Below are 12,407 nucleotides of genomic sequence, written 5' to 3'. Positions count from 1 at the left end.
TGGGCTGTGGACTGAAATTGTATAAGAAAAGCAAGATTAAAGGCTGAGATGTAAATAAAGAAATGTTCAAAATACTGAGAACACATCTGCATCTTCCACTGGTTTTGACAGGACATTTCCATGTCCCCAGGAGCTGAACAGGATCCACTGAGCCTGCAGTAAGCCAGGAACCAGAATTTTGAGGATAAAACTTCATCACAAAGAACTTTACAGCAATGTGATGCTGCTTCCCAGTGATTTCCTAAGAAATGATTGGAAGGATTTCCTCACTACTCCAGAGTTTATAATCACCTCTGCCACAGAGTGGGTGATACTCACATTTTTCCAGTGTCTGCTTTTCTGCAGCCATACACTTCACCAAATCCCCCTCTTCCTATTATTCTATGTACACTAAAATCATTCATGGTCAGCTGCAAGTGGAAACAGAAACAACAAAACAAAACCTTCATTTTCCCAGCATTAAAAAAAACCTTTATGTGAAAACATCTAAATGATCCATGAATGTGTTGAGATCCTCAACTGTAATTCAACAGCATTCACTGTGTTGGAAAAGGAGCCCCTTATTGTTGATATTTCCATGTACTTGGAAGCACTACAGTGTGAAGTGGCACCAAGGGGAATGAGGCTGCTGTTCCCAAAATCTGCCAGCCTCACTCAGGGCTGTTTTTGCAGCCCAAGTTGTCACACACAAGTGCAGAGGGACAAAAGCTGAGGCCAAGGGAAGGGTGCTGGGATCGCAGACTGGAGTGGGGAAGGGAGGTGCACAGGGATTGGGGCTGGTAAAGAGTAGAAATTCTGGCTCTTCAGCTCTTTCAGCCATTAAAAAAATCAAAATTCCATTAGCTGAGGAAGGCAGAGGGGACATCCAGACAGGAATCATCAGGGCTGTGCCTAAGAATAGCAGAGCAGTGACATCCACCACCCTCCTTAATGAGGCCTTTGCAGAGCAGGATTCAAAACTGAACATTCTCTTTCCTGTATCAGCCTCTGACAAGATAAATATACTTGTGAGTACTTACATGAATATTTAGCTCTACATTTTTCCATTGACAAAATCTAGTAAACTTGTCACTGCAAAAGAAAAAAAAGAAAAGTTTAAAAGTTGTCTGAGACTATTGTGTAGAGTATTACAGGAAATGTCAAGACTCTGATATTTAAAATCTAGTCTGAGCTAGGGCGTGGGGTGGTATTTAATAAATGACAGCCTTCCTTTCACCAACTGTAATCTTACCCCCACCAAGAAAAACAATTCCTAGGCAGAGCACACTCCATGTTCTACATCCTTGGGAGAGAAAGAGAGCAGATAACCTTGTCCCTGCAAGTGCTCACTGTGTCCCCACAGCTCTCTTGCACGGTTTTCAATCATTCCAAGATGGTTTTCAATTTTTAAACAACTGTGTTTGGAACTAACAAACATTTAAATTACATCAAGAGGAAGATAATTATAAAAAAAAAAAAAACACAGGCAGCTCAATTTATGATAATGAACCTCCCTATACTCCAAGGAACATTTTAAAACTCATTTTATCTTAAAATAGGGAAGACATCAGCAATACCACAGGCTTTGGGAAAAAATATAATAAAATAGTTGCTTATTCCTACATGAATAATTAAGTATTTATTTTCAAAGTAAGAAAATAACAGCTTCATGGAGGCATTTTTATAATTATCACAGAATGGCACCAAACCAGTTTAGAAAATGGATTTGGGGGGTGCTGGTGGCAGCTGAGCTTTCCTGAGCCACACACAGGAGCAGGAAAGGGCTGCTCTGCTGAGCCAAACTTGTGCCTTCAATTCTTTATTACACAGAACATCCCCAAAACCCCAGTTCTGCCTTTTCTCAGCCCAAACTCTAACCTCTGTGTGCCCTGGCTAAGAAATCCCCGAGCTTTCCAGCTGTTCCACTCACACGCCCTAACTCTGATCAGGATACCCCACAAAGCTGGGTTAATTTGATTAATCATGCATTAATACACATTTTTAGCCTTATTTACAGCAGTACTGAAAGGACCTGGCTTCCCACTACAGCAGGCAGATAATTCAGGTAATATTCCATGTTCATACCTTTCCATAAATTTTTGAAATATTTTTCCTCGGAGACTATCACAAATTTCTTCTATATATGGCTAAAAAAGGGTGAGGAAACACAATTAGTATTTAAGCAGACAATAAATGGCTTTTTTCAATCCCATCCAACACACAGATCCTGGATTGTCCTAAAGAAGCCTCAACAAAGCATTTTAGCTTTATTTGGCTTTAGGAATCTGAGCAGCTGCCCTGAAGTCAAACACAAAATCAGCTAGGAAACCTTAAGGGGTGTGGGGGCAAAAAATTCTTCTTTCAAATGTATTTAACCAAGAAATTGTCACCCCTGTGGAATCCAAACTTCCCAGAGCTGCTCCCTCATCTCTGTGGCGCTTCTCTCCTCCCTGTCCTGGCTGAGAGATCAGCACCTTGGAATCCCAGGTGGCTTTTTCCAGGGAAATCCCTCCCCTGGGTGTGTCAGGGCTCAACCTCCCCCCAGGCAGAGCTGAGACATCCCCCAGCACTGCAATCACCAATTTCCAGCTCAGGAGCACTGCAGACATCAGGCAAGGGGCAACCTCCACATTTTTCAGCACATAAAAATCCACCAGATTTAGATAAAAGACACTTGAGCTTACAAACACCCCCATGATGGATTAAGACTATTTCTCCACTGTTGCAGCTCAGTTCAACCTGACAGGATGAGCATCTTCCTGATGGAAAGTGATTTACTCTAAATCATTTAATGGCTCAAAATTACACAACTATAAAAACTCTTCTGTTCACACACCAAGGTATAGTTTGCTTTTCTAAATGTGCTTGAAAATATTATAGATAACAAGAGTAAATTGTGATTTTGACTTGGAAAAGCATTTCAATCCCACTTACAGCACAGAATATGTACCAGTCCCATTTATTCAGTCTCTTTAAAGAGTATTTAAAAAGTCACTTTCTGTCAGAGAAGCTGAATGTTCAGACTGTGAAAGCTCACCTGGAAAAGGCTGGCTGGCACTTGTTTCTTGGCTAAATGTGTTTGTACATGATCTACAGCTTGTTTTGAGAAGGGCTTTTGGAAAAGAAAAAGGAAGATTTCAAACAGTTGGAACTGTCAGGAGTTTCATTTCAGGTCAGAGCACTGTTGTTCTTTTCCCCACACAGAAACACCGACCCCAAGGGGAATCAGTAGGGCCTCCCACAGGTATATTACAGTGAATATTGTGTGAAATGTGCAGAATGATCCAGTAACAGGATTATTCTGAAGCAGAAAAGCAGGAGAGGGGAAGATGAGGAGGAGGAAGGTAAAAATCAAAGGGGGTGATGATCCTCCTTTAACAAATCCATGAAAAATCCCTTTACAGGCACAGCTCCAGAGCCAGAAGCACTCATGAACTTTTTACTAATAAAATAATGCATTTTGGGGGAAATAAGAAAAAAAAAATAAAAGCTTAAACCCTCCACCCAAAGCATGACACCGCCAGAATAAAACACCTGCAAATCCTTCTTTCAAATGAGAGCACATGAAACTGTTAAGAACAGATCAATGGGCCCAAACTTCAGCTAGAGGAAACGTGTCTTTTCAATGACTTTAGCCACATCTCTATACACACACACCCTGCATTTATTTCACCCTTTTGGACACAGACGTTTAGTCTAAAAAATCCTAAACCAGAAAAATCTCCTGACACTTCCTTTGCGTGCCACCAAATTTAATGAAAATCGCAGCACGCCTCAACTTTTACACCTCAATAAAAAAAATAAAAATAAAAAAAGCATCATTCTGAATTTGGCCAAACCCAGATGCTGGATTTCAGAGGGAAATTCCTGCTGCCAGGAAGGGGGGAAAGGGCAGGATACCCACGTGGGAACAGGAGAGCAGCTCCTTCATGATGTAGGTGTCGTAGATCTGCCGGCTCCGCGACAGCCGCTCCTCCTCCGAGTCCAGCTTCTCGTACTCCTTGATCTGCAGCACAAGCACACACCACACATCTCCTGGGGATTTCTCACTCTTTGGGTCAAAACAAAGAGTTTTGGCTTGGTCGGAAATTTTATTTTTGGCTTGGGCTGAAGTTTTGTTTTATTGTTTTCTTTATTGATGAAAAATCGCCCATGACAGCACGGTTACAGCTGGGATTTCCCTTTAATATTGGGATTTTCCAATTGTGGAGTCCCATTCCATTGGTGGAATCCTCATTCCTGCAGGGATTTAACAGGATGTGGCACTTGGGGACATGCTCAGTGGTGGCCTTGGCAGTGCTGAGTGCACAGTGGGATTCAATGGGCTGAGAGGGCTCTTCCAACCCAAAAATTCCCTGATCACAGCACATCAGGTCCAAATGTCCAAGAAAGAATATAAAGCACATTTCAAAATGTTCATAGTTCAGCTACACTGTGGATCTGAACCCTAAAAGTGGCTAAAAAACAGTTTTACAAAAGACATCAAGTTTCCTCAGGTGTGCTGTAGGAGATCAGTGTGTTCCAGGTGAAACAAGAGCAACCCCAGACAGTTCATTTACAGAACAAAACCTGACAAGCAGTTCCTGAACAGAAAGTTCACCCAGTCCAAGGGTCCTCTGGAGCATATTTAAGGAAAGAGCTCTTCCAGAAGTGACAAAATGTAAAAAAAGATGCAAGGGGAAAGACTTAGCACTGGCTTTCTGGACCTTCCAGGAGAAACCCTGGGATCCAGATCCCTGGCGGTGAGCAGATCTGCTCTGTGCCACACAACCCCAGCACTGCTTAGCTTGGGAAAACACCTCCAAGATCATCAAATCCAATTATCAAGAGACAAACTGGAACCAACCTACCTCTGGAGGTGGAACATTAATTAAAGTCAGTATCTTTCTAGCTGTACTGCTGGTGTTTGCTGACATGATAAGGCACCAGTCCCACCCCGATCTGCCATCTGTGCTGCTTCCCCCTTGATACCAATTTATAATTAAAATGACTCAAAATGTCTTTGCCCAAGAAACACTTTTAATTAATGCAATGACACAAAATAATTAGCAGTACAGGAAGAAGGCTGATGGATATCTGATTGTCTTATTTGAGAACAACCTCCTATCCCTCAATGTTTGGTTGTTCAAGGACCCAACTCCTCATTCAGTGTTCAGGGGTTTCAGCAGAGCCCCACAGAGATCAAAAGGATCTCCTCAAAAACTGGGATCAGAATGCATTTGTTTTCAAGTATTTAGAAGCTCTTTTTTTCCTTTTTTTTCCCCAATTTTCCCCCCTTTTTCTTTTTAATTTCTTTTCTTTTCCTCCTGAAACCGATCGGGATGAATCACTCATCCTGTTAAATGCCTGATCGTGACTCCAGCTGCAGTGATATGAAATCCCTGGAGTACAGAGCTCTTCTACATCAAGCAATTTTTAATGTAGCAATGTACTCAGATTATTCTATGTGTAATAAATGCAGCAAGTAAATCAAATATATATAAAAAAAAGGAAAAGCTCCTGGATCCGGTATGTCACAGAGGAAAACACAATGAACCTCTCTTTAAATATCTTTAATGGGATTTTTCCAGAAGTACATGACAAAGCACTGAAATTCTTTTGAGGCAACATTTTGCTAATAACCTAAAAATACAATTTTGAATTGTTTCAGAGATAAAGAGGCAGCCAAAAATATCTTACTAAATAATCTGGTACAACAGGCCTTTTTGGATTACTTATGACAGTGATATCTTCAGTGTATAAAGAGATGGAAATGATAGAAAAAGATTCTTTATTGACAGCAGGTATCTGATCTGACTGAGGGAATGGAGCCTTGCTGAGGACTGATCTCCAAATTGATCCCAGCTGTTTGTGCTGATAGCAAGGAAAAAAGTTAAATTCTCAGCTCATGAGTGAAGCAGCCAAGGCTATCCCAGCTCTAATTAACCCTGAGCATCAGGCACGGGCAGGTCTGCCCTGAAATCAGCACCTGGGACAGGATTCACTGGGGCTTTATTCAGGGTCACAAATGTAACAAGGAATGAATGATTGAACGGAGCCATGGAGCTCAGACCCTGCAGCAGCAGAGGCTGGGGAGGGCCAGGGCATTCCTTGGAATTGTTGATCCTTTGGGATGTGTCTTACCCAGTGAAGGAGCTGACAGGCACTGTGCATCTCCTGACAAGGGACACAACTCATCCATCTGAAGCCACCTCTGGTGTCCCCTCTGCCACAGCAGCTCCTGAAATACCTGAGCAGCTCCCACCCCTCATCCCTCCACAATCCCCCTCTGCTGCCTTTTCCACGGGTGAAAAACTGCTGGGAAGGACCTGAAGGGTTTCAGTGTCACCCCAACACCAGCAAATTCATCCCAGATCCTTTTCTACCAGTCCACACTGCTGCAATGTCCCTCTCAGCATTCCCTGATGGAGCAGGGCAGCCCCAAAGCTCCATCACCACCAGCACTTACCTCCTCATAGAACTTCAGCTGAGGGACAGCTTCATCGATCTCATTCATGCAATAGTCTTTAAAGAGCAAAAATCCTGGAAAGAAAAACAGAAAAAAATCAGAAAAACTTGTCTCATTACACTTGTAAAAAGGCTCATGAAACCACCTGAGTTCCACCATGCGCTGTATAAACCTGTGTGAGCATCCCCAATTGCCAAGGTTTAGGATTCTGATTCCAGCTCTTCATTTCCAGCACAAAAGGATCCCAAGCCTGCCTCACCTCCCACAGGTGTATTAAGCCCATTACTGCTTCCACCTGCTGAGTATTTGATCAGGCATTTCCATAATGCACAAAAATATCCTGTTCCTCTTCACAGACCACATTTTCTTCTTTTTTTTTTTTTTCCCAGTAAAAACTAAACACTATTCACGTTTTGGGGGTTTTTTGTAAGAGATTTACCTACATTTCACTGCTGAAGCACAACCTCTTCTGCACTCCCATTTCAGAATTACCGGTTCGTGTTACCTCTAATGGGTTTTATTGCTCAATAAATTACATCAGGGTCTTTACAGTTCCTTTGCAAGTAATTTAGAGCATGACCCCAGCAGGCTGCAGATGAGAATCTTCCATTAGGAGCATTTTAATGCAATGTCACAAGCCTCATCCCATGGAAGCTCTGTCTTTCCCTGCCTCTGAGCTGGCACCTGCTACCCTGGAATTTCACACAGCAATCTGTGGCACAAATGTCCCCATCAGTGCCAAACCCACCCAAAGTCCCCCATTTCCTCAGCCAGACCGTGCACCTCCACCTCTCCTTGCCAGCTTGGCTTTTTGAGGACAAAAAGTGAAATTTTGGGAGCTGATTCAAATTCCTTATTTCCCACATGACGGAACCAGCAGCAGCACGGAGCAGAATCCTGCTGAATGGACTGAACTTTTCTGGGACAATGAACCAAAGATTGGGTAATTAAGAGACTGAAGAGTGGCACAAACAGCTCTGAATGCAGTGAAAGAAAAATCCCTGGCCTTGTCCCAGCTCCTGGCTGGTGCCCAAAAAAACCCACAAACAACAAAAAAACACAACAATAAACCACAAAGACAACTGTGGGAGGAGTGTGAAAATATACCAGCACACATTTCCAGCAGGGCCACGCCAAACATTCCAGCCCTGCTCAGTATTTTCCAAACTTTTTCAATTTAATTATGGCAGAGAAAGAAGAGGTTCCCAAGCCCATGGCACAGGGAACAATCAGAGGCTTATGCAGCCACAGGACACAGGGCTGCTCCTCCCTGAGGCCCCTTGGCACTGCACTGCAAAAACCCAGATATACCCAAAATATACAGACTGAGGGCTCAGCCTGGGGAAGAGAAGGTTGGGGAAAGAACTCACAGCACATTCCAGGATCTGAAGGGGCTGCAGGGAAGGTGGAGAGGCATTTTGCATCAAAAGTTACAGGTTCTGTCTAACGAATCTGTGGGGTTTATGATAGGAGGAAGATGGACAACTGGAGTGACAGGACAAGGGGAATGGCTTCAGACTGAAATAGAAATTTAGATGAGATATATGGAAGAAATCACTCCCTGTGAAGGTGCTGAAGCCCTGGCACAGGCTGCCCAGAGAAGCTGTGCCTGTCCCACCCCTGAAAATGTCCAAGGCCAGGTTGGACAAGACTTGGAGCAACCTGGGATAGTAGAAGGTACTCCTACCCATGGATGATCTTTAAGGTCCCCACCAACCCAAACCATTCAGTGATTCTACAATTCAGACAAATCCAATTAGAGCCTAATGATTCCCCAGACTGGAATTGTTTCTGTTTCGACCTCCCATTCTATCAACAGACCCTGCACTTCCCCTGCAGCACAAAGGAAATCTCCTCCTTTGCTGCTGCTCTTGGATTGAGTGAAAAATGATCAGCCAGAAACTGCAGCTCTCACATAATGGCACAACCAAGTGACAGATGCAGCATTGAGTAAGTGACAGGAGTTTTAAGAAGTTCAGGGGGAGCTGACGAGGAGCACAATAAGCACAGTGAACAGCACACAGAAAAATAAGCCCAGGAACAGAAAGCAGGAATTAATAAAATGATAGCGTTAAGTAACAGCTAAAAAGAACCGGCAATTATTTATGAAATAAAGATGCTGACAGCTTTGGCTTTAAAGATTCCTTCTGCTATAACTATATAATTTCTGCAACAACCAGATCACTGGTTGTTAAGGGAAAGGAAAAATATTTTTTAAGAGCTTCTTCTGGCAACACCAAAGTGATGGATGATATCAATAATACACACACAGAGTGTGAAGCAGCACCCAGCTCCTCTGGGCTCCAGCCTCTGGACAACCATTTTCCCCTTCAGCTTTGTATTTACAATCCCAAGACAAATTTGCCAAGTGCCATGAATTGCACTGACTCTAATTACCAAGGCAAAAATGTCTTTCAAGGAGGGATGAAGGCCACCTCTGAGGTTTGCAGAGGCTCACAGGCAGGAAGGGATGGGCTGGTGGGGAGAGCAGAATCAGGTCAGGCAGCTCAGGCAAAACCAGGTACTCACAGAGCTCATCCTCAGCTGGACAAGGTCCCTGGCACAAGGAGGGGAACCAGGTTAACCCATCTCTTTAAGAACATGAATGTTTACTTCAGTATTTATTCCAAGTAATTGTGTTTTTCCAGCACGAGCACGGGAATTTTGCATGAAATCCTGACTCTAATCAACAGCATCCCTCCACCCCTGGTTTTTGTCTCCAGAATTCAGCCTTTCCCACAATCAAAGAACAAAAATGCTGCTGGTGACCAGCCACACACTCCAGAGCCCTCATCACGTTTGTGGCCTCCACTGGACCCTCTCCAGGAGCTCCTTGTATTTCTTGAGCAGTGCAGACCAGAACTGAACAGCACAGCCCAGATGTGGCCTCACTCAGCAGGATTAAAGCCACCTTCTCATTTTCTATTCTGTGGCATTTTCCTGTCTGTGGCTGTCCCAGTGTCCCCCCCAGGGCAGCAGCCACGGGGGTCAGCACTGGCCTCTGCCTCTTCCAGCAGTCTAAAGGTCACCTGCAGCCACAACACCACCTCCTCATGCCTGTCGGGCAGCTGAGAGCACGGAATAATAAATATAAAATAAACCAGGACAACAACGAGGAGCTCCACCATAAAACACTCGGAGAAAATGACTTATCTAATTCTAACTGGAATTTTATGAGCATCAGATTCAAGTGACCTTTTAACAGGAGTAAATAAAAATCTTATTAAAGCAAACAGGAGTGACTAGGTGAGAGAGCAGAGTTAAAAATAGCCACGTTTAGCCCCGATACAAGCGTTCACAATGTCACTGATTGAAAGGAAGCTGCATCTATTTACAGCAGGCCTGAACGTGGTCCAAAACGCTGATGTAGCCTCTTTCTAGTAGGCAAAATAGCAAATTAGAGAACAAAAATACCAAGCTGTTTCCAAATCCTCCCCAAAACGTGCTGTGTATAAATACAGAACCCTGACAAACAAAGCAGCAGTGACATCTGCACCAGACACGGGCTCCTTTCCCGGGCAGGAAAAGCTTTGGGAATGTGGGATGGTGCTCAGGGCTGCCACACAGGCTCTGTCCCTGCTCAGGGCACTTGGAGGGCTCCAATCTCAGTCATTCCAAGATGAGTCTCGTGATCTTTCTTGCTTGGTGAGCTCGGGTAACAGCAAGAAGCCACGGCCAGAGGATGTCTCATACACTGCACCTCCTGTCAGGACAGTGCAGCAAGGTGGGTCAGGCTGGAAATCAGGAGGAATTTCTTCCCAAAAAGGGTGGTCAGGCATTGGAAGGGGTTGGCCAGGGGAATCTGGAGTCCCCATCCCTGGAGATGTCCAAGGAATTCCTGGATGGGGCACTCAGTGGTGGTGATTTGGCACAGGTTGGACTGGATGGTTCTGGGAGGAATTTCCTGACCCAAATGATTTTGGGATTCTGGGGCATCTCCTCCCCAGGAATGTCACTTATGTAGAGCTGCCACACCACAGTGACATTACAGCACAGCTGTGTTTAAATCCAGCTGTGGGTGTGTTCAGCCTCCTGAAACAGCCCTCGGTGACCTGCAGATCCATCAGCACCAGGAACAGATCTGGGTCACAGACACAAAACCACACAAAACCTGTGATTCCCACCAGGCTGCAATTGTCACAGAACACCAGGCCAGGCTCAGACTGCTGCTCTGTGCAGTGCCCACACAGAGCTGACACAGCACACAGCAATTCAGGCCACCTAAGAGCTCCACAACTGAGAGAACCACCAATTTCCCTCTCCAGGAACAAAGATCACCGGGGAAAGCTGTGTAGGAATTGTGCTCTGGCAAGGTGCAAAGCCACAAGAATCCTCCCAGCCCAGAAAGCATCACACATTCCACTCCTTTCCTTTCCCTTTTCCATTCTTTCCTAATTGAGCCTAATGTTCATTCCCTTTGCATTAAAAATAATACATTATAACAGACTGAAACATATTCCTGTGCATGGAAAGCAGGGGAAAAGAACAAACTGTATTTCATGAGGACGTGCATCCAATGGTGAGGAGAACAGAACAATTTCCCTAGAACAGAACCAAACTGAGCTCAAAATGAGGCTGCAAGTTGCCAGGTAGCCTGTTTAATGAGGTCTAGAAATCGTTATATGAAAATAAGCTTTGGCTAAAAGGTTTTAAGTGTCGTCAGAGAAAAACTTTTTATTTCCAGGCCTATTTTCCAATAGGTTTTCACCCAGGGAAATCATTGTTGAAGTCTGATCAGCCTTCTTTCTAAACACCAGACTTGTGCATGCAGGGAGAAGAGCAGGAGAGCTGAGCTGCTCCTCCAGCACTGACTCTGGGAACATAATGGAGGAATATTCACAAATATTCTGTGTCAAACCCCAAAAGCTTGAGCCAGGTAGAGCATCCCAAGCAGTGAATATACAGATTTACTGAAAGCATTCAATTATCATTATTTAGGCTGCCCCATCCCTGGAAATGTCCAAGGCCAGGTTGGATGGAGCTCTGAGCAACCCAGGACAGTGGAAGGTGGAGCTAGATGAGCTTTAAGGTCCTTTCCAACCCAAAGCACTCAGGGATTTTCTGAATATCCCCATGAAATAGCAGCTCTGACCACTGAATGTGTGATCAATAATTTTTTAAAGCCATGCAGAGAAAATAATGGGGAAAACTTAGCTCTGAACCATATTTACTATGTATCCTTCATATTCTGGTCTCCTTTAACATGCAGATTCCAGCTGACTGAAGTCAAAAATCAAAGGCATTCAACATATCAAAGGTGAAAGAAAAAAAGTGGGTTTTACACAAGAAAAAGCTCCTCTAGAAGATGGAAGAGTAAAAACACTAAACAGAAATACACAAAAATATTCTAATTTTTAAAAGGACCACTAAACACAGAATAGAAGCATTTCATTTCAATCCAAAGAATGTGATTAAATTCCTTCACTAAATCCCATCAAGGAATACACAACAATTGAGGTTTTCTTTTTTCTTCACTTGTAAACAGAAGAAATTCACAGCTCTTTGCAACTGGTACCAGCAAGATAGCAAGCAGGAGCAGCCTAAAAACCTCATGGGGGTGGATTGGGCTTTGTTTTATCTGTTCTTTCCCCACATCACAATTGAGGCCTTACTAAGGATGTGAAAGTTGTTATTTTCCTGACCAGTATTTTTCCTTTATAAACATTTTTAAATTAATTACATAATACAAGCCGATATCCCTTTATTGTTGAGAAACACACTTTTCCTTCTGCCCTGCTCCAAGCTGAGAATTTACCAATTCTGTTACCAATTACTGAACACACAAACTCCACTGGGAAATGCAGCTCTGCTCCTCAGGTAGGGCTGAGATCCAGGTGTGGTTTTTAGTGGCAGCAAGGTGACAGCATCATTTGATAAAGAAAACATGGAATAACTCCACAACAAAAGGGTGTTCTCAAGCCCCTGGTGCCAGCATTTGCCTCAGCAAACTCTGCTCAATATCTGAACCACTGTGAAGAGC

General features: G+C 43.7%; 1 protein-coding gene across 1 annotated transcript in view; it reads right to left on the bottom strand.

The window, feature by feature from the left end:
* The window catches only part of GRK3 (G protein-coupled receptor kinase 3), a 59,702-nt gene that overhangs the window by 25,810 nt on the left and 21,485 nt on the right, over window positions 1-12,407 (bottom strand). Inside the window, exons 3-8 of the mRNA XM_059484948.1 lie at window positions 6,428-6,501; window positions 3,884-3,985; window positions 3,017-3,091; window positions 2,065-2,126; window positions 1,020-1,071; window positions 319-410 (exon numbers count right to left, since the gene is read on the bottom strand). Of these exons, the coding sequence (XP_059340931.1) occupies window positions 319-410; window positions 1,020-1,071; window positions 2,065-2,126; window positions 3,017-3,091; window positions 3,884-3,985; window positions 6,428-6,501 (457 nt within the window). The remainder of the gene's footprint in view (window positions 1-318; window positions 411-1,019; window positions 1,072-2,064; window positions 2,127-3,016; window positions 3,092-3,883; window positions 3,986-6,427; window positions 6,502-12,407) is intronic.

The sequence above is a fragment of the Ammospiza nelsoni genome, chromosome 18 (genome assembly GCF_027579445.1).
Source record: "Ammospiza nelsoni isolate bAmmNel1 chromosome 18, bAmmNel1.pri, whole genome shotgun sequence".
Lineage (NCBI taxonomy): Eukaryota > Metazoa > Chordata > Aves > Passeriformes > Passerellidae > Ammospiza > Ammospiza nelsoni.
Note: the sequence above shows the minus strand (reverse complement) of the source record. Positions and strands in the feature narration are given on the sequence as shown.